General features: G+C 36.3%; 1 protein-coding gene across 2 annotated transcripts in view; it reads right to left on the bottom strand.

The window, feature by feature from the left end:
* The window catches only part of AGMO (alkylglycerol monooxygenase), a 197,009-nt gene that overhangs the window by 87,129 nt on the left and 87,340 nt on the right, over positions 1 to 22,540 (bottom strand). For both annotated transcript variants that reach the window (XM_063324940.1, XM_063324941.1), the window contains exons 6-10: positions 9,463 to 9,529; positions 7,871 to 7,936; positions 7,683 to 7,762; positions 6,426 to 6,560; positions 5,820 to 5,936 (exon numbers count right to left, since the gene is read on the bottom strand). In XM_063324940.1, coding sequence (XP_063181010.1) covers positions 5,820 to 5,936; positions 6,426 to 6,560; positions 7,683 to 7,762; positions 7,871 to 7,936; positions 9,463 to 9,529 — 465 coding nt within the window. The remainder of the gene's footprint in view (positions 1 to 5,819; positions 5,937 to 6,425; positions 6,561 to 7,682; positions 7,763 to 7,870; positions 7,937 to 9,462; positions 9,530 to 22,540) is intronic.

Here is a 22,540-nt window from a genome sequence, read left to right on the forward strand (position 1 = left end):
TGGCACTTTATGGTAAATTAATGAACCTACACTGGTTTTGAGAGAACAAATGCAAATACTTTTTTTCCAGAAGGATCCAGCAGTACCTGCTATGAATAAATAAGTGTGTCTCCAGTTTCCAATTTAAAAGAGCTGCATGATTTCACACTTCTCTGCCCTCCCAGGGTTTTTGAGCTGACTAGAACTAGACAACCAGCCACCAAGTTCTAGGCATCTGGGTTTCCTTGTGATTGCAGTTTCAGAAAACTGAGGTGCTGATTCATTCTACCTTCCTTTAAGTATCTTCACTGAAGTGCCTAAAAACCTGTTATTAACCTAAACTTTCTCTGTAATCAGTGGAAAAAGTGCACTTTGCGAATGATTCTATTTCTTGCCATTAACTAGACAGCAAGTCTAGAGGCTAAATTTGGTCCGTACACCAAGAGTTGGATTTGAGTGGATCATGGAAACACTTCTCCAAAGCAGACACTTTGGGGTCATAATTTCAGTGTGTTTTCTCTCATAACTTCTATCAGAATTCTTTTCTTTGCTTAAAGATATATTTTAATTGTCACTTCTGAAAGAGTAGGAAAAAATCATAAATTGCTTTTAAACATATTTTCAGGAAAAAATAACCATTTGTTTTATTATGTTGTTGCTGATGGAACTTGAAATAATGATAAGGTTGGTGTCACAGACACTGTAATATTGTCATTCAGACTGCAGCTTTTTCTCCACAGACAAAGAAAGAACTGAATACAAGAATTTATAGTGTGACCCTGCAAACTTCCCTTAAACATTTTATCTAAGACGTGCAAAATTGAAGCCTGGAGTTGTCGTTTGACTCTCCACATTTATCTAGCCACAGAAGAAAAAAGCATAGATCAAGAACTTGAAAGGAAATTAATAAATTCCAGTTCAGTTTTAAACATGGATTTCAAGAAAAAAAAATACGAATAGAAATACAATCTAATGTATGTTAGTAAATCAGAAGAAAGAACTGAAGCAACCTTATAGTTTAGGAAAATCAAACCCAAATACAAACAAGCCTTTATCTTAAAATGGTAAAAATGCTATATGAGGTTCATTGGTATAATAACTACCTGAGACAAATATGACTGTATTTTACAGGTTCTACTTTTCAGGCCAATTTCTATTTCTCCTCAGTTGCTCTCCTACTTGAACCAGAACATTTTGAACACTAGCTGTTTGTGAAACGTCTCATGGGCCAATACTATCTGTGTCCCAGAATGTGAAGGGCTGGAGGAATCTAAAACACAGCCTGCAGATCACATTTAGTTGCAAACTGGCAACTACCATCAGATTCACACAAACACATGGCACTGTAATGCCCCAGTATGGTGTTGCAGCCTTCTACTTCCCAAGTCTTCAGTTCACTGGAGTGATGAAGGGTGCGGCATAAAACCTTACTGGAAACCATGAAGGTAGGAGGTGTTAGTTACCCTTCACTGTAGATACATGCACCACATTCACTCACAGCAAAAAAAAAAAGTGTTCCCTCATTTGTGCTCATAGTCATGGACAAGAAATTTGCTGTGAAAACACCATGATGCCATTTGGGAATAACAGCTTTTAGAAAATCAGCCATGCAGCATAAGTTTTACCATTATTAGTTTGCTTCCATAACTTTCCCATTACAGCTCCAGTAGTATAGTTACATACTGCCTTGATTCTTTTATTTTTCAAACTTGTATCACCCCGTGAAGTGGATGCTGCCAGCTGAGGCATCCATTTTCTAGGCATTGCTCTACCAAAATCAACAAAATAGTCAGTGGGTTATATCACTAAACTAAACATCATATATTAAATCTACACACTGCAAGTTGCAGTGTGAAAAGAATGTGCCTTTTACACCTTCGTTAGTGCTAGCATCCTTGTTCCACTTAAACATAATATGCATGGATGTATATATAAAATAAATCAGTATTTATATACTAGAGTATTTGTATAAACAGAGAAGCCTGTGGGACCACAGCAGGTTCCCCAATTACAAGTAAGCCACAACTTTGCAATGTGGTTATTGGCTGCAATCAAACAGAAAAAAATATTTCTTTTGGATTTTGATTTCATTGAAAGCTTTAAAAATATCTTGGAGCCTTAAAACAAAGGGGGGGAGTTATAGAATTTTGGGGAGAAGTTTACATGGCTTTGTAATCAACATATTGACAGAGATTACTGTTTTATATTTTTTTTAGTAACGAAAAATAATTCATTTAAATGAAGGAAATAGGTCATTCCAAATGTATATTTAGATCAAAACTGAAAGATTCCAAATTGACTTTTATATTTGAAAGGACTGGGATTCTTTTATTCCTTTTGAAGAATAACATGGATACATTTTCTCATCCTGGTGCGTTCAGTGTTTCAACACAGCAGCTAGGAACGATGTCAGCACATTTCGTAGTTTAACAGATGCCCTGCTGTCCTATATCACACACTTTCAGCATTTAAATGAGGAATGCTACTACAATGCTATGAAATTTGTATTGTAAGCAAACTTCTTCCGTATGAATTTATTTTAACTTAGAATTCCTGAAAAAAATTTGTAAATTCTTAGCAATATTCCATATGCATTACTTGGTGATGTCCTACTGAATGTCCTGCTGTCCACAATTAATATATCAATTGTGTTCTCAGCTTTCAAGAGATCAATCTTATCCCTTACTACTTTTCATCTAATCAAAACTGCTCACATATTCATAGCATTATAAGCACAGTAAAAGTTACAGGATCTATCAACAATAAAAAAGACACTGCAAAATGTGTTTAAGGTACACTTCACTTTGATTTATGTGATACACGCAGTTCTGGAGCTATGAGACTTTTACTTTGAATGTACTGTGGTTTTACACTCCTAGCACTCTCTCTGGGACTGATCCAAATCCCATTTCTTCAATGAGCTTTGGATCAGATCTAGATGTGCAGAGCTCAGAAGTAATTTTTGTTCTCTGGATGTAATGCAGATCGCTATATAGAAAATAAACACTGGATGCTCTCTCCTGTGGAAAATATATATTTGTCCTTTCTTGTTTTGCTCTTCTTGCAAGTTAAATGTAGGTCATTCAGACCGAAGGTATATGGTTGCTCTTTACGTATAGAGAAATTCAACACTTCTACAGGGCGTGAGACCAAACACTGAGCAACTGTAATCACTTGAGAAATGTAATAGCTGTGTGCTGTGTCTTATGGCTATTATGAAATGGAACTTATACCTAAAAATGAGGAAAACAGTTAGCTTTCTCCATTTATGGAGCTATGCCACAGTTATGACATAATTCATAGCCAGACAGAAAGTTCCAGTTGTATCCATAGACATTTCATAACTCAGTGTAGTGGAAAACTGATATTGAAGAAAGATTTTTGCCAAGAAAAGTTATTCATACACAAGCTTCCTTCTCATGACAGCTTCCCCACTACACTGCAGAGCGATGCTGGAACTCTGCCTTTGGACCAGCACTTTCTACACCCACGCCAAAGGTTTATGTCCTGAGATGAGGTGCTTCTAGTCCCCCGTGCCCTCCTTATCCTCACTACCTTATTACCCCGCAGTTTTGTGCAGAGAATTTTCTAGTTGTTTTTCTACAATAAGTTCATAAATGGTGGATCTTCAGGATGTTTTCTCCATGACTGCAAGAAGTTAATGATCATCTGGGGCTTGGGTGCATTTTTCAATTTCCCTTATTCTTAAACAGCTGCAGTTATCAGCAAAGAAAATAATTTGGACCATCCATTTTTCTTTCCAGGACCAGAAAAAGGCAAAAAAAGAAAAGAATAAAATAGGAAAAAAACTCATGAGCAGACTCCTTATTTTTTGCTGCTAAAAGCAAAAGCAGCAAAATAAATAAAAACAAACAAACAAACAAAAAGCGAAAACAAAAAACCAAACCCCTGCAGCTTGATCCCTATGCAAATATGACTTGCTTCTGGTATGCAGGAATCTAGAAGCATATCTGGAAAATCTTGCAGTGGCTTTTCTCAATATAAGAACATTGGCAATTATGTATACTGTGTATCTTGTATACATTGGAGGTATTTATTGGAGGTATTTATCCTTACCTTTGGCTTAGTTTCCTGTCATCAGGAATTTCTTAGAATAGACTAAGCCTCGGATGTCTTAGTAATCTCCAAATTCCTGCAGTTGCAGTGTGACCCTTTACAGAGGTGAACAGTATGTGTAGAATAACTTAATATAAATCAGAAGAGTATGCCTGAGGTAGCTTTTCTATTATATGGGGAATGCTACATAAAATATGTACTCTTTAAACTTTTCTCAAAATTTGCATCATTCTACTGGTCTGATGTGCTACTCAGAATACATCTAACCAAAAATATTAAAAAAAAAGGCTGTAGCAGCTTGTATATGCAGAGCTGCCAGAGCTGGTCTAAGCCTGCTGCCACGTATCCCAAGAAATTATTGCAGGCAGAGTCCCTTCTCCTGCCCTTCCTGCCCTGGGATGCAGAGGAATGTCTGAGAAGATCAAACCATCGATGTTTGGACAAGATTTCTGACAGCTTTGAAACGGCTTTGCAGTTCTCCAGAATCCTTCACTGATGACCATGGTCAGATATGCAAATGAGACTTATATCTAGAAATGTGCCTCTTGGCCGGATTCAGACACGTTGGTCATGGGCAAAGGTACCAGGGTGCAGGGACAGGGGCTGCTCCCTGGGGAAGGGGCAGGGGGCTGGTGGCAGCTAGTGGTCAGGGCTGTGGCCCTGGGGGGAAGGTCCCACAGCACCCATTAAGGAGGGCACAGGACAGTAACCATCGCTGGCCAAGGGCCGGAGATCACCGGGCACGTATGCCGGGATGAGGCAGGTCCATGGGCAGGCAGAGGCTGAAGAACCCAGGGGGCCCTGGCACTCTGACAGCAGGCCTGTGGCAACGTGGGTGACACAAACACAAAGAAAAGACTGCTGTTTAACCAAGGAGGTAGTAGAAAGCGTTTAAGAAGCAGGCCAAGGACCATTTTATCAAACTGACAGACGTTTGTGGTGTCTTGGTAGGCCTTTGACTGATTTGTAAGAATATTAGATGCATTAAAATTATGCTTTATAACTAGAGGATTTTAGCTTTACTAAAGTAGAAAGAGTTGTCAAGGAAGGAGAAATGAAAAGGAGGTTGGAAGGGTGTGAAGCCGTGGAAACAGTTAATGTCTTGCTTCTTGTGGGTAGAGACGGCCTTGTAGTTCACCTTCAGAGACCACCAGGTATCCTTGGAGGGACCCCACTGTGTTACCAGGGAGCCCCTGTCAGCCCAAACATGAGGTGGTAAATACATGCCTCTCCTTGCTGTATTTCTATCAATTCTGTTGTATGTTTGAGACTGGAAGGAGGATTTGTCCCGAGTCTGTGCTCCTCTAACTCTGAACTCATGCTGACACTGAGCTTCCCACCTGGAAGCACCGCAAGAGCTTTGCAGTCCCCCTTCTAAAGCTTGGGCATTATTGGCATCTAACAACATGACCAAGACATCTTAAAACCTACATATTTTCAAGTCTAAGATACAATTTTTTTGTTCATGAGGTCGTAAAAACTGAAGCAGACATGTCGTCTATGGAATATTATTTTTTTAAATTGAATTCCTTAACTTAAGCGTATTCACCTGTAAATAATTAATATGGCTATTAAATATTGTTTAATAAACAATATCAAGCATTATATATTTAGCCATTTATTTTTATTCTTTTTACAGAATCTAGTTATTATTATAATAGCTTACATAAGATATGAGTCAGGCTGTAGAGCCTCCACTCAATGTTTTATTATTTAAATATGTTAGCCAAAGATACCATTTCATAAAGACAGAAATTACTTACAGTCACGGTACCAAGAAGTCCAGTATACAATTCCATTATTATAGCAAAATGTACAACTGCATACCAATTAAGATAAGCTGGTACACTTGGATTGAAGGGAACTTCTTTTCCAGTGATCTGAAAAAGCAAAAAAGATATTAGCCTTCAGCAGTGACCTGCTCCAGCCTGTTATTCCTTAGCACATTTTATACTTACAAAACCAAAAAAGATTAAGGGACCTAGATAATTGCACAAAGACAATCTACTATCAAATTTATGTACTACTTAGTGTGAGACAGAGTTTAACTCTGTTGTGCGTGTATGGTTCACAGCTAAAAGAAAAAGAGAAATTACCGTACTCTAAAGAATAATTTTGAAAATCTCTTTAGGAAATGAATAATGAAAAGATAAATAAAAATATATTTTTTCCTTCAAATAAAAAGAAAAAAACACGGCTAAACCATTCATTTCCTTCAGTTTCTGTTCCCATTTCATCTCCCCTACGCTTTATGACTGCTAATTTGCTAATTTAAAATAGCATGTGTAGAGTTTTTAACATTGATCCAGTAGCATTAAGAGGTCCAAGTAAATTACACAAAACTGAAAGCCTGTGCATGTTCTATTTACCACTGGGATTTCCTCAGGAAGGCCAAGTCTAGGTTTGCCTGGTCCCCAGCCTGGCCCTTTGAATATGACAGAAAGCTTATTGCAGAATCCAGGTGTGGCCCAAAACGTGTTCCAAATATGAACCAAGGGACGTAACTGAAATAAAAGAGCAAGTAATTTTTCATTGTTAGTAAAATACAGTTTAATAAAACATATTTTTAGCTCTTAAGTAAATAATTTTTCAAAGTCTGTAAAGAGAATAAATTGTGAATAGATGAAGACAGTCAGAAGTTCAGAAAACCTGACTGAAATAGGCAGGAGCCATATCAAGCCTTTGGTTTATAGTGAGGATTACAATGACTTCCGCCCAGAGGAAAATTTGTCTCTCCTGTAATCAATCCAGAGTATTTAACGGTATGTTATATAGCTATATTTATGGTAGTTTTACAATTAGAATTTGATTACTGGGACCTTGACGTGACATACTCTCAATAAATAAATTATTTAGTACCTGTCTGGAATAGATAAAATTGCATAGGCTGTGGCCATCCTTCCAGCTTCCAGCCCAGCCACACCTGCAGTAGAATTTCTCCTTCTTTGAGATGCCTCCTTGGGTGAACAGTCATGAAAAGCAAATGGGGGCTTCAACACTCCTCAGTCCCTGAGGTCTTTACAGATAATTTTTATCCAGCTTAAGTGAAGCCTAGACCAATAAATTTAAGAAGCACCACACTAAGTACCTTTTCTTCTTCTTTCTTTTCTGTTTTTTTTTTAATAAAAAAAAATATATTCAACCTGTTCTAGAGGTTTTGTTGATACCATGAGAGCTACTATATAATGCTGTCAACACAAATCATTTTGGAGTACCTTGAATATCAAATATGCAGAGCAGATAAAAAAAGTAAAGATATTACACCATGGGGTTATTTATGAAATAACAATATTTAGAGAAGACAGATGAAATACATATTTTTGTCTGTGCTTCGCTGCATATTACTCCGCATATGGCAAAATGGACATCACTCAGTCCAAAGCCTGTTATACCTCCATTGTAATGAGTTGTTAATCTTACTGTATTGTGTTTTTGTGATGGCTACAGGCTCTGCATATACTCAGTGCAAGGAGCAGAAATAATTGTTTTCTAATGGAATACTAAAGAAATTATAGATAATTTAATTGAGTGCGCAGCAATGCAAGGATGTCCTCAACTGTGCCTAAAAGAGGAGTTTCTTTTGAACACGAGTGCCTGTTGAAGATACCAGAGTCTGTAATACAAACCTGCAGCATGATGGGATCAAACGAATTTACTGGATGTGTTAAGCCATATACAACTTTTGCATCTTCTGCCTCAAATGTTCCTGATGGAAGAAGAAAAAAAACCAAACAACAATCAACAATTAAATTAAAAAGTATACGTATTTTTGCCACACTAACTAAATATGAGAGAGAACACCTTTTTTACTTACCAAATATCCTGTCCCAGATAATCAGTGTGCCGCCATAATTTTTGTCAATGCAGTAAGGATTTCTACCTATAATAAAAATGGGGTTTGAGACCAGTAATTACATATACAAGAGTACATGCAACTGAATTATGGAGGGAAATCTTAATTATTAGCATCAATTCATAATCTTAGAATAATTTTAATAGATAGCTAACCCACCAGTCCTTATACGTCTATGAAGTTTCTTTTTTCTTACTAGGTTTATTGATCTTAAAACATATAAATCAAACGTGTCATACCCAAAATTTCTGTGAAATGAAAGGATTCATCTGGAGAGTAAACGCATTTCCAAATATATTTATAAAGACAAAATAAAAAGAAAAAAACAGTCACCTCACCCGTTTATACCTAAGAAAATATATGCTAAATACATTTATGCGCAATCATCTCATTAATGTATTTCAGCTGTCTCTATCTTCTATGCCACATGTCTGATCCTGACTTCCTTGTTATTAACTTCAGTGTGAGGAAAATCTGATCCTTCTCTCTGTTTTGCAGGGAATGTATTTGTATGTAAGCTGTCCTATCAAAAGTATGAGCAAAGAAACATCGATTACATATGCCTAAATTTGTGGAGATTGTCTGGAGCGACTGTACAACACTTGGTCAGCTCCAGAGTGATTCTGCTCAACTCTGATCAGGATCAGAGGATTAGTTTGGATTTACAGCAGAGCAAATAAGAGCAGAGTGTCTCCCTCCAGGATTACCAGTACTTGTGCAAATTTTAAGGATTAGACACTTACAGCACCACAGTCTTTTTAAAAAGTCTACACAGTGCCATAAACACTGTACACATGGAGGACATAATAAATATTAATAACATCCTCTGTACATATAACAGCATTTGAGTCTGTTTCAAATTATTTAGTTCTTCCATTCCACTATTACTTTTTATTTGTTATCTCTGCACACTGAATGAGCCAAGGTCATCTATGAAATCCACTTCTATTCCTCAGATATTTTAATGACATTTTTCAGTATGCAGTGGAGTTATTAATCCAATTTACATTTGCAGTACAGTCTTGAATGCCTCTGAATATTGATGAAAAGTCAATCATCATGTACTTAGGTAAAGTGAGATTTTTCAATAATTCAGACAGCTGAAACCAAATTCCACTAAAACATTTAACAGTTCTTCTAAAAGGTAGCCATATCTTTTTGCGCATTCAGTGTTGAATTTGAATGAAAAAGCATGTTAGTGATTGATGAGTTGATGGTGCTTTAGTAGTCAGGGAAGGACACTTATATTTACAAATGTTGAACTGTTTTGCTCAAAGTCTTCACATTATTTCATGTTATCCAGGCTTAATTGCTGCTCAATAATTATTCTTAAATATAAAAATTTTAAAATTAAGTTTAAATTATAAGAAAGTTTTTTAAAATACTGTGAATTTTTGAAACGAACAAGGACTATTTTTGAAGCAACAATCAAAATGAAAATCCTTCTGTAGAACTAATTTTACAGTACAATTTTAATACTTATTATTATTATACAAATAATGACCATGAGAAAAAAACACACTGAGGAATAAGAGGTTACACTTTTAGCTTACCATGATGAACTCTGTGATGACTGGGAGTATTAAGAATCCACTCCAGTGGCCCAAGTTTGGTGACAACCTTAAGAAAAGTAATGTTTCAATCAATTCAAAAATACTGCATAAAATCAAGAACAAGGAGGGAAAAGAATGAAACAAAATGCATAAAGAGGATGTTTACCTTAAGGAGAATTGAATAAAAAGACAAGAATGCAATTTTTTTTTGCCTGAACAATTTCACTGCATTACTGTTACAAGAATTTTCATGAAAAAAGCGAAATTTAGTAAAATGAAAGTTAAAAATTAAATTTCTTTTTCATCCAGCAGCACATTTTCATCTTATTTTTATTATCAGTTCAGGATTCCATGCAGATCATTTCACTCACATTCTATACCCGTATCCATTGGCACTGCCTGGGATGCAGCGTAGCCGTATGATCCTGGTTATGTGAGCACTTTACATCAGCAAAGGGCTGGCAATGACCCAGAAACAAGTACTCCTTCCTCCTTCAGTGCCTTTGACTGCTTGTTCGTTCTACCAATACCCTTCTTTTACCCCAGCACAAATGCAGTAACACAACAAACCTGATTAGGGAACTGATGCAAGTTAAAACTAATTTTTTTTGGTTTTTCTAAATTAGTTTAACTGGATCAGTTCCTGAATCTGATCCAACATATGGTCACAAATACACTGGCGTGAGTCAGAGGCATGAAAAGAAAGTAGACCAGCATAAATTCATAGTGGAGCTATCTAAGGCAATGATTCAGCAGCACAGGCAATCCAGCCTTGATCATTTCAGTGCCAGACCAAAAATGGTCTGGTCAACATAGAAAGTATCGATTGCCATAAACTCAATGTAATGATTCAAGCTTTGTCAGAAAACACTGATTAATTAAGTTTGTACCAGCAGGGTTTATGCTACATTAGGTACTCTCCTGTATTATGGAGGCAGAGGAAAGGCAGCATTAACTTCAAATTCTGTGCTTTGGTTAGGTCAACAGAAGAGTGTGTGGATACCCAACACAGCAACCGTTGCCTAATCCCAAACACAAAACCATCAGTCACAAATAGAAGCCATCACTGGATGACCAAAAAGGGTTTCTGTTCACACTATATCCTAAAATCGTATCTAGTCACTAGGTCTGATTATGACCACAATTTTTTGCAATTAAAAGGGGGGTGGGGGGTGGAGCAGCTAAATAAAAATGCTTAGGCCATAAGAAACAAAACCCAGAACCTATCACTTTGTCTTTACAGAACTTAATTAGTAAATTTAATACTCATACTGCAGAAATGGGTAATAATAATAGAGATAATATTGGCAAACAGCACATTAAGTAGAGAGTCAGTCATTACTCATGAGAGCAGGCCCATTCATCTAAATAACTAAACAAACAAGGATTTTTATTCAGATTTTATTTACACCAAAGTCCTAAAATATGCCAGTTCCATTTCTGTTTAATTCACACTTGTGCAAGTGAAAGTAGATCTGCACTCAAAAAGTAGACACGGGACATTCTTCAGATGTATTTTAATTTTTTATGAATCGGAAAAATATCACAATAAAAGGAATAAATACTTTTTGTCCATTTTTGTCTTTAAAACAGCTAAAAGACTTACATAATAGGTTAAGTAGAGCATTTCTGTAATTAAAGAAGTATAGAAATGATCAAATTCTTCAAATGGAGAGAACTATAACTTTTGGAGCTTCTTTCTCAAAACCCTGCACACAATTAACTGGAAAAGCAGAATACAGGGACAAGTTTGTTTTGTTTTGTTTAACTCATAAACCAAGGGCAACGTAAGTAGGACCATTAGTTTTTCTCAGTTCTCCCACAAAATATGTTCAAGCCTGAAACAACCACCTAAATGTGAGAAACTATTCATTATTTATGCTAGCTTCATTTCCCGCCTTTCTTAAGCAGAAAATCCCACTGTTTTAAGCTAAATTATTTCAATCCGAGTCAAACGTCTTGGACTGAACTGCAACCCAGCACCTGGGAGTAGTGATTTATCTGACACACCTAACGTTGATACACTTGGGTTTAATGTATTTTTAGCTCACTATTTCAACAATTTTTGTGCAAGTAAACAAAATATGTGCTATGAGAGCAGTGAATCACTAAGGAATAGCAGTCTTCACTTTTAGCCTACAGATGGATTATAATAAAATGTCTTCAGAATGAATACCTTCAAGTCTTCAATATTGAGCTGATACAATTAATGGTTTAAAATAAATTTTTTTCCTTTTGAAAGTCCATTGAATACATCAGTATGTTAAAGTAGAACTTTGTGTCTTGGGCGCCCCTAAGGACCTCAGGAACTTACGTAAAATTTTAAATAAATACTTGTGACTAATCCTAGAGAAAGTATTTTCTTTGGAAAATGAAACCTCTCTCATCCTTTAAAATAGTCTTTTTTTGGGTGATGACATTACAAATCTGGTGAAATATCTTCTCTGCAGCATCATTAGTGATTGATGGCTGAGCCTGCTTCAATTCATTATTCAGCCAAGGTTACCTCTATTGCAAAGGCATACTCAGCCACACGCTGATGGAAATATCATCTGAGATAACAATTATAACCTCATGACATTCAAGCTCAGAGCTCTGTACCTGACCAAACAAAAATCCAGCATGCTGAAATTAGCAATCCATAAATCAACACTTTGGCTAAAACACATCAAAAATATTTTTTCACCAGATATTCAAAATGGTACACAGTGCTATTGCTAGAAACTTCCTTTGCTATCAGTAAGTTTACTTCTACATATTCGGCACTTTTCTAAAGCAAAAAAAAAACCCGTTGCCAGTGGTAAATTTTTGGTGCCAAAAGTTTTAAAGATATTTTATAAATGTGTATTTTATAAATATGTCCATATACCATTCCAACAAACAGAAACATTTCATCTCTGGAAAGCCGAATTGCGAAGGCTCCTGCAGCACCACATGGCAAAGAACATAATTATTTTGTTGAATTGTGTTGAATTTTTCTATATTCTGCCATTGTACCAGGGCCAAAACTCCTACAGGCAGGTTTTTCACCAAAGTAAATCATTAAGGCTAGGATAGTAAGACAATTTTTGCCAGGCAAGATTCTGACCCTGTCGTGTCGGGCTGAGAGGAACTTACTGAAACCACAGAGAAAGGAATGAAGTTTGTAGGAAGTGACTCGTAACAAAATTTAACATGGTGCAACAACAGCCCATGTTCAAAAGAATGCCTACCAGGCAACGGAGGGGAGAAAGGCAGCGGCAGGTACGCCGCCTACCCAGCTACCTTTCAACTGTCAGCCTACCCTCATTTCTGTGCCTTCACTGCAGCCAGACACTTTCCTTAGAGAACAGCAATTGCAAAAGGGGTGGTAAATTTTCATGGTAGTAGTAACCATGAAACTGGTTAAGCATAACTGGTTGCACTGCAGTTGCAACCAGTCACCAAAGCATATACACGGCTAGGTCTCAGTCATTGAAGGCAGCAAAACATTTTCAGCTTAAAATGGCTTTGTATTCAAAACAACTTTTTAGAAAAAGATCTTTCACCATTTTCACATTTCCGGAAAAAAAAATTAATTAAAAATTTTAAAAAATAACAAAATAAATGTGATAATATCAGAACATTTTGTGGCTTGTAATCAGGATTTTCGTTAAAAAAAAAAAAAAGAAAAAGCTTTCTGCTATAATGATTTTAGTATGCAATAGAAAGTTTTGTTTTAAACCTTTTTATTGGAAAGTAGTTTCAAAATTAAAAAAAAAAACGTGGAAACGTCATTATTCAATGCTGTACTTCAAACCCCATTTCATACCATTGAAAAGAAAGAGTCTGCTTGTGAATATCGAATATCGTTGTTCTTTATATCATCATCTGGCAGTGATTTTGGGAATACAGAAAAATAGCTACCAATGCCCTAAAAGTTGAAATACCCAAACTGTTGTCCAGCAATGAGCTTATCTGTATTTTGACCAATATGGCTGTGGGCTTTACACTTGTGTTTGTTTCCCTGATACAGATACTCGCTGTTGAAAATCAATTCCTGTCTCCAGTTTTTCCTCTCTCAATTAACACACCATGTGCACCTCAACTCCCATGCCAGTGACCCACAAATGAACTGCAGCGTTCCAGCAAAACTCTTTTCCTGTTTGCTTTGTGTATTTTTTACCATCCCATAGCCACAAAAATAATTTTTCACTTGCCAAAACCCTAACAAATAGTCTCGATAAACTACCTACAAATCAGATACATAGGTATCTTATGCATACCAGTTATAAAGGCTTTGTAATATCTCCACAAAACATGTATTCCTTTTTGCTTTCTTTTTTTTTTTTTAAACAAACAACATATTCCCTCCTTTGTACTCGGGTCTTGCTGAATAATAAAGCAGAATTACTGACAATACTTGAAGCAATTCCATGAGCAGTTTAATAAATAAGGCAGGCTAAAAGCTGCGTGCTGAGAAACAGTTTCCATACGTTGTTGAATAAAACGTGCTGGAAGTGATATCTTCGTATATAATGAGAACTAAGTGGGTTTTTTCTATAATAGTAGTTCTTATATAAAGATGTTTCCTTTGTGACAGCAATTCCTAGCCTAAAGGAAAAGAACACTATGCAATATCTCTTGCGGCATGTAAGCACCTCCGTTTGCGGTCTCAGAGTTTGTCAGCACCAAGGGAAATCTTTATTGCCTGGTACCTGCACCACTTCAATGTAGTTCTTGTTTAAATAATGAGAAAAAATCGTGACATGAAATCCAAGGGAAACTTTACATCTTGTGTAACAACTCCTCCTGTCACCACTACAACATGAATCTTTACTTAACTCTGTTTCAACATGAAAGTTAGGAAGGAATGTCGACTGAGCAGAGCAGGCAATGTTGCGGTAAAACCATTCGTATGTAAAAGGGTTTTGGATTTTTTTTCTTTGAGTATAAAAAAAGCTGTTTGTAGCACAGCATTACTTTCAATATCACGGTGTTACTGATCTATAGGACAGGAGAGGGTAAATTCATCCCCGGAGCATCACAAAGGAGCACTCTGAACTTAACTTTAGGGTTTCTGTTAGACTAGTTGGTAGTAAAGCACACATTACTATTGATTTCCTCATGAAAATCAAGATAAGATTTTTATTCCTGGTATATAAATCTGTATTTCAGACAGCCTGGTGGGGAAATTTGAAAATAAGACCTTAATTACGTTCCCCAGTAGAGCTGCTGTGTTAATTCAGGACAACACACCCATGTATTTATACAGATGGCCCTGGTGATCAGATTTGCCATGTGAAATCTCTACAGGGAAGCTGGGGAAAGGCAGAACTCCTAGGATATGTGCTCGTCTGCCAGTTTCACACTTTGAAATCCTCGGCAAACCCTGATTTATATACCGCCAACTGTTTTCCTATCTGATTAGGTAGTTTTCTACTCCAGTAAGCATGTAAAATGGATGTAGCCAAATTTCCACACTGAGGAGCGAAAAAACAATATTTATAGTTTAGAAATAAAACAAGCGAGAGGAATCAGGCCTGTTGGGATCATAAAGAGTGTGATAGGGGGCAAAGTTCTGATAAATCTGGATTGTAGGAATGGGAGGTGAAAGCCTACTTTTAATGGATAGTCCGGTTTAGGACATATTTATATAATAAACACACAGACTTAAGAAATGTGTTTATAATAAATTATCTTGAAGGCGGGCTGTTGTCACTTTTCATTGTTTTATGCCTCAACCAGGAGGTAAGGTTTGAATCAAATTGGCATCTCACGTGAATAATTCAGTTAACACTTTCAATAAGTGGAGGCAACTTTTTTTTTTTTCTTTAAATTAAACCTTGTTGTGGGAAAGATGAGCACATATAGGAAGTTTCAATCAATTTTTCCACTAACCTACACTAACTGGTTGTGTTAATTGCAGCATTACAAATAGCAGAGCATGGACAAAGTCGCTCTTTCAGTCATATATCAAGCTAAGCATTTTAAACAAACTCCAGGAGAAAAATTGCTATACAATTTCAGCATTTTTCATCAGCTTGACAAATACGTGCTGGCAATTGAGGGGGGAAAAAAACCCAGAAAGTAATAAATCAGTATGCCAGTCCTGAAATAAACTAAATATAGCTAAGTGTAGCTCTTCACCTTCCTCTTTAAATAGATCAAAATATAGTCAGCGTCCTACACCTTGTATTTTTAACAAATAAGGGTCTTTCAGATTTTTTGTTGGCTTTGAAGCCATAACTAATTTAAATAGATTCTCAATGAGTCCAAGCTATGAAAACCTCAAGAGTATTACATGTAACATGTTAAGATGGAAAATTAGATTTTTTTTTTTTTTTGACAGAGAGCAGTATCTCTAACTTAACTCCACATTAATGTGGTATCCTTTTCTTATTATATTGACATTATTTGGTAAATGAGTTGCTTAGATTGTTTTGCAGGGTGCAGAATTTACTGAAACATGTTGCACCTCTAAGGAGCTCATTTCACTTATATCTTGATAATTCTCCAGAGGCATAATAGGCAAAAGTGGCCTAAATAAAACTCTTGAAATCCTGTTTTTAGTTTTAGGGCGTCTGCAGGCAGATTAGCAATAGTCAGGCCCACTGCTGCCGAAGTAAACATTTCACAGCTGTCTTGCAGGAAGATTCTTTGGTGCAAGGACCAGAAACCAACGCTCAAACTCAAGGATTTAATTATTAGGATGAAAAGTCAAGTTCCTATTTATGTCCTTATCCCAAAATCTTTCCATTTCTGGCCTCGTCAGTGACCCAACTTCAACAGGGAATGTGAACGGTTCCTCTGCCTGGATTGCTGCCCATCAAACACAAATCTCCAACATAAGCTGATTATTGTGGAGCAGCCGCTTTTTGAATGAGAAAGATCATAGCTCCTGTGTTGCATGTCGAACTCAGAGCTACTGGGTGCAGAGCACTGCTCGGTTCTTTTAAATGACTTACATATTTTTTAAGTTTCTCTCTATTCTGCAGTTCAGTTAAAAGAGAAGCTAGGTAAGAATAAAAAACTCACCACATCATGGCACTTCGGGGTAGACTCAGATACTTAAAAGTGACAAGGAGCACTTAGGTTTAAAATAGGAGGCTTGTCCTGGGGCTTCTAAGGTATAAAGTCAGCATCCCTAATCATCATTGAGGTCCTAGCTGCCAAGGAAGACACTCCAAACCTCATCCCACAATGTTTTTCCCAATTAAATTGTGTTCAAGCGCAGCCTACGCTTCGCAGAAGAGGAACAGTGTGCTCTCTTATGAATGTTTTATTTTCTCGCTCTTTTTTTATTCTTCTTACTTAAAACAAAAATCAGAGTTATATGCTCTATATATCAATAAAGCCAACACTTTTCTCCCCTTGTGGGGGGAGCAGAACACGTGTTGCAGTTATTGGTAGTACTTCTGCTTAGTGATAGTGTCGTTAACTTTGCTATTCTTCGCACTCTGGCAAGTGCAATGATGACAAGACTTTCACCTCATGGGTTGGTCAGAAAATCTAATAAGCCATTTTGGCAGACAGGCTGAATTGAAGCAGTAAGAGCTTTCTGCTTCTTGGAATCATATTTGAGTTTTATTGTCTATATTGTACACATACACCCTGTCTGGACCTACAAAGGCACTGTCTGCATTAAAGAAAGTATTTTTATCTCCCTGGTATTTATTGATTAATTTGTTCTCCTCCTCTCCACAGCAAATGCTTGAGTTGATAGTTTGTGGCAGGCGAACAACAAGTTTCTGAGTGATAGACGCATCAGCTATCAAGAACGGGACCAGAACTTTCTTTTGTAAACTAAAATTTTGTTCTTTATGCAAATCATCAATTAGTTTATTCCCCACTGGTTTTAGAATAATTTCTTGGATCTTTTTACCAGTGAGAAAATCTAGCTTCTAAAAGCTGGTAGGCTGTCAGACGACGTGACCTGTTTCTAGGAATTCCTCTTAAGTCATCTGCATCACTGAGAGCTGTCAGACACAGTCTTGAACATCAGACCAGGAGAATGTCTGCAATCACCTCTAATTAAATTCATCTTTTTGATGACTTCTAGCAAAAGCCTCATGAATGGTAAGGTTTTAGATTGATCCCTCGTAACCTGACTAGGACAGATGCGTGTGTTTCTAATTTGAAAGGGCACATCAGACAGACCCATGACTATTTTTGGCTATAGTGGCTGAATTAAAGAAAATTAGCTTGTTTTTTTTCATTAAATGACCCAATGTATTATAATACAGAAAATGAAAGATTTTGTTCGCATATGCTACTTGAATTCAAAGTGAGTTTCCACCATCATATTCAAGAGAGACTGCAGTTTCACAATTATACTCAATACAATGGATTATTACTGGTTTTACCTTTTGCTGGCAATGATTATTAAAAAAACCAAACACAACAACACAAAAATGAATAAAAAAAACCAATAAAAAGCAAAAAAAAACCCCAAACCACATTTCTCATCTTGACCAGGAAATCAGATCAGTCTGTCATACTCTGTTTCCACTGTGATCCATTCAATACCACTGGTATACCAATTTGACTCATTGCTCACTGACCTTATAGGAACTATTCACAGTACATTAAATTAAGCATAAATACTTGTCTTTGTAAACAAGCCTCAAGATTTTTTTACTTACCAGCAGAGCAACTCCATTTTTCATTTGCAAACTATTGAAGATTTTAGCTCATTACCAAAAACGTTTCTCCAACTCCGCAAAATAACCACAAAACCAAAACTATCTTCTTCCCACTGCACTCAAAAGGATTATAGCCAACCAAGTTTTGTCAAAATGCTTTAAAAATTCAAAATCTCATTTCTTGATCAAATTTACCTTTCAGTTTTAAGAAATGGATTACCAAATTGCTTCTAAATTACTAAACTACTGAAAGAACTTTAAATAAACCTCGTCACACTTGTTTACTCCTGCATTCCTTTCTTGTTTATTTAAATGAGACTACAGCACACAATGTGGAAATGGTAGGTCCAAGAAAATGGAAAAATTAAATTCAAAGAAATAGAGGACCAATCTCAATTGTTATGGACTGGGAATTAATAACTGAATATTTTATCTATTGTCTCATCCTGTCACTTATTTATCACATTGTCCTAAAGATCTTACGATTCTTTTAACCCCAATAGACTTTTGACTCAAATAGTTTCTGCTTAAAAACATGCATACGTCCTCTATAGTTTCAAGAATAGCTTTTGCTATTGATACGGTAATCACAGGTGTACTGCTACTTAAAAGAAATACATACATTTTTAGGTATTTTACTTAATTTTACTTAGTTCTTTAATCTGCTTGTTTAACTTCCTACTGACCCTATGCTCTTATTTGGAAAAAAAAAACAAAACATAGAAGATTTTTTTCTGAATTTGGCCATCTTCCTAGGTAAGAGCTGATTGATGTAAGGGCTTCAGGATTAGGCCACGACAGCTCACCTGTATTCAGGGAGCCCCGATGGGCTGTGCGTGGCTTCCTGACAGGAAGAGAATTCCTTTTCATAAGAGCATGAAGCTTCCACAATCTCTCTCTCTTTTAAAGCTTTTTCATTAAAGAAAACTGAGCAGAAGTCAAAGCTAAAGAGAGTCACAGACAACTACTTAGATCAGCACACACTGCATCTAAGTACAAAATATTTTTTGACAAATCCAATATACTTTCACAGCAAGATTCAGTTTTACTGAGTTGGTGTTTTCTGACAAAACCAAACTTACTTTGAGCTATATCTGTATCCGTTCCATTTCTCTTTTTCCAGCCTGCATGAGGTGTTGCCAAAATTTTTCCCATTCCTCGCCTGTTCTCATCCATGTTAACTCCTGGTTAATAGTAGTGGCTCACCTTTTTCTGCTCTCACAGTTTGATGAATTAGGAAGACTTAAATAAGGGAAAAAGAGATGCCTTAAGAAACCTGACTTCCGTAAGTATGGTAAAGGGCAGATTACAGTCTTTCCTTAAATTAGAAAATTAAACAGAAACTAATGCATGTCAAAGATCAAACAGGCAAAGAATAATCTGCTGCTGCAATTACTACCAACAGGGATTGATTCAGTTGATACTTTCCAAATACAATTTGACATCTCATAAAAATTACAGCTAAACCAACAGAAACTAATTTCTGTTTTTTCACAGGTGTCTATCAGGTTATAAACACACCTAACTTATTGGTTGTAATAAATGCATAACGGAAGGATATAGTTTAATATGAGCCATAGACCTTCCGAATCACCTGTGAAAATAAACTGAAATGGAGTATTTCTGTCTGTCAGTAACAGTCCTGAAACATTTTGTGGCTTTTGAAAAATTAGGTTTTTAGTGCTCTTTGACCAAAGCGTGTGTGTTTTTTTTTTTTACTCCCCTTATGATCTAGATGAGAATGGTCTAGTCATAGAAACATTTCTCGCAGGCCATTTAAGAGCAGATCTGCTGACTGAGTTATTCTATTGACCTAAATAGTATTAGATAGGACCAAAAATTGTTTTCTCTTGATTTATTGAGCTCCTATTTTTATGCACCATTACAGAAAAGTGTTTTCTTCAGTTGTTTTTGGTTGGATTTTTTTTTTCATTTTTCATTTTCATAGTCTACTTACTATTATGAGTTTATTTCTATACCTTGGTGCTACTCAGAGATTTTTAAAAGATCTCTGGAAATTTTTTTATATCATTTCAGATTGCCATATACACAGTGCAATAATGCACAGAAGCACTGGAAAAAAAAAGTGGACTCAAGATGGCAAAAACTCTTGTAATGGGAGTTAAATGCAAATGCATAACTGAAGTGACAAAGTTGTGCTTTCACTCTAGCACACCCAACCTTTCTGTATTAATTACATAAATGCCCTTCCTGTATCAATAGCCCATTCTGATTTTAGTAATAATAAAAGATCTCTAGCACCAAAAGAATGGTACAATACAACCTTTATATAAGATTTATGGTGTTTAAAATGCTGTACTATTTTGTATAAAAGGCCAAGTATGCAGGAAATAAAGAAGTCTAACTGAAGTAGAACGAGTGGGTACTTTTGATCTTTATGATTTGGTATACTGTCTTCACAGGAATGTACGAGCCACTTGAGTTAAAATAAAATAGACCGTGTCTGATCTGCTGATAGGAAATCTGAACAAAAACTGACATACCAAATATTGAAGAAGGTCGAAGTTATAACACAGGAAACTTCTCTTAGCATTGTTTGAAACAACACTGGACACATTCAAAATTAAAGCTTAGGAAAATATCAGAGATCATACTTTGGCTATAAACTTTTACTCTAGCCTGAAAAAGGGCACAGAAAGTTTCAGCACAGCATGATCATTCTCTCGTAATTACTGAATTTAATTTAAATTACTCCCAAAACAAAACTTCTTCCCTCAGAAACTTTCATGTACTTTTGTCCTTTTCTATTACTTAAATATCATGTATTTTTTCTTTTATAAAACAGTAAATTGCGCATATCCTTCATTAAGCTTTTCAGTGCTATGAAAAAAAAATACCTACCAAAGAAAAGAGATTTTTTTCCCCTGTATCTTACTAGATTTTATTTTCTGAAGGAGAAAGATGTGTCATGAAAAGTTGTGAAGTTACTTCCAAACTTACTCGACTAGTCAATCAATATGGGGCCAAATCTTGTCTAAGGAAACATCGATACTGATTAAAAGCAATAGAAATCTGAGGACAAACAACATTTCTCATCAAATGCTCCTGCATTTTAGAAGGAAACTATTACATCTTTCACTAGCAGAATAGAAATAATGACGCTTATCTCCACTATAACCTTAATGACACGTACTGCCACCCTGTAACAGCACCCACCACGGGCTCCCAGAGGACACCAATGCTGCTGGGGGATGATGAATCTCAGCTCTCAGAGCAACGGCTAGCAGCAGTCACTGAGACAGGTTGCTGTTTTCTACATAACCGCAGGCCTGCAGCCCTAAACAAACTTCATATGTTGGGAAACTGCTGGAAACAGACATACAGAAAGGATTTTCGTTTTACTATAATTTGTGTGCGATAATTAGAACCGTTAAAATTCAGGAAAAGGACTGTTAGGAAAAAAAATTAGAGACGCCACAGCTTTAAACAGTTAAATTGTAACAGTTGCAAAAAAACCCAGTGTAATGGCGAAGCATCATATTAATTTCACCAAAAATATTGGCTAATATAAACCTGCTTGATTGCAATAGCTGCTACTTTTTCTTTCCTTTACGTCTCATTTCTGTTATACCCTTGCCCTTGAGAGTAGGAAATCTGCTAATGCATGGTGTAAACCTATTTCTATTTTGACATCACTTTTGACCTTAAAGCATGACTTCCAATGTATTTCAACTGATTTCAGCTGCGCTACAAAATCAGCAATATCAACATTAAGAATAACTTCCCTTGTAAACAGAGATCTATGATTGGATCAACTGGATCAGTACAAAACACCCATTGTTTTTCTACGGGCACAATACTGTAATAGTAAGGAGTGCTTATCTTTTCATTGAGACTGAAATTCATTCTTGTTTAGACTAGTGTCTAAACTTGGCACATTGCACATATGCTATGGAAATTCCTTTTAAGCCCTATGAAGGATTTAGCGCTTTAGAGGGATGTAGGTGATTCATAAGCCTCTGAAATTCACCTTAGAAACTTTAGACGCACACTGTGGCACCAGTGCTGAGACTCGCAGCAGAACGTTAGAAGCCTCTCAGCCAAGGACCAAAAGGTTTCAGACAGCAGAGAAAATGTAGATGAGGCGTATTATATTATTCTTAGTGGCAAAACACAGTATAACCAGTCTGGGGAACCTAAGGCATGGTCAAAGATACTTTGCTACCATGTGATTCAGAGTATTCATTTGATGTAATTCCAAGGTGTTCAAATTTGTTCAGAACATTTGATAAGCTTAATTGTGTATTGCTTGAGTTTATGCTGGTTTTGGTGATGTGTGTGACATTTTATTGTAAGCCTTTCCTATTCACATAGTGTTGCAGAGCATCAGGTGTATATTAATGATTTTAGAAATACGCCCAACAGAAGTGAAATTTCAACAACAGAAGTTTGCTATTGGGTCACTGTAAGTAGCTTTATTCCTTTTTTCAATTGTTTGGTGTTTTGTGGGTTTT

This window comes from Chroicocephalus ridibundus, chromosome 2 (genome assembly GCF_963924245.1).
Source record: "Chroicocephalus ridibundus chromosome 2, bChrRid1.1, whole genome shotgun sequence".
In the NCBI taxonomy this organism is placed as follows: Eukaryota; Metazoa; Chordata; class Aves; order Charadriiformes; family Laridae; genus Chroicocephalus; species Chroicocephalus ridibundus.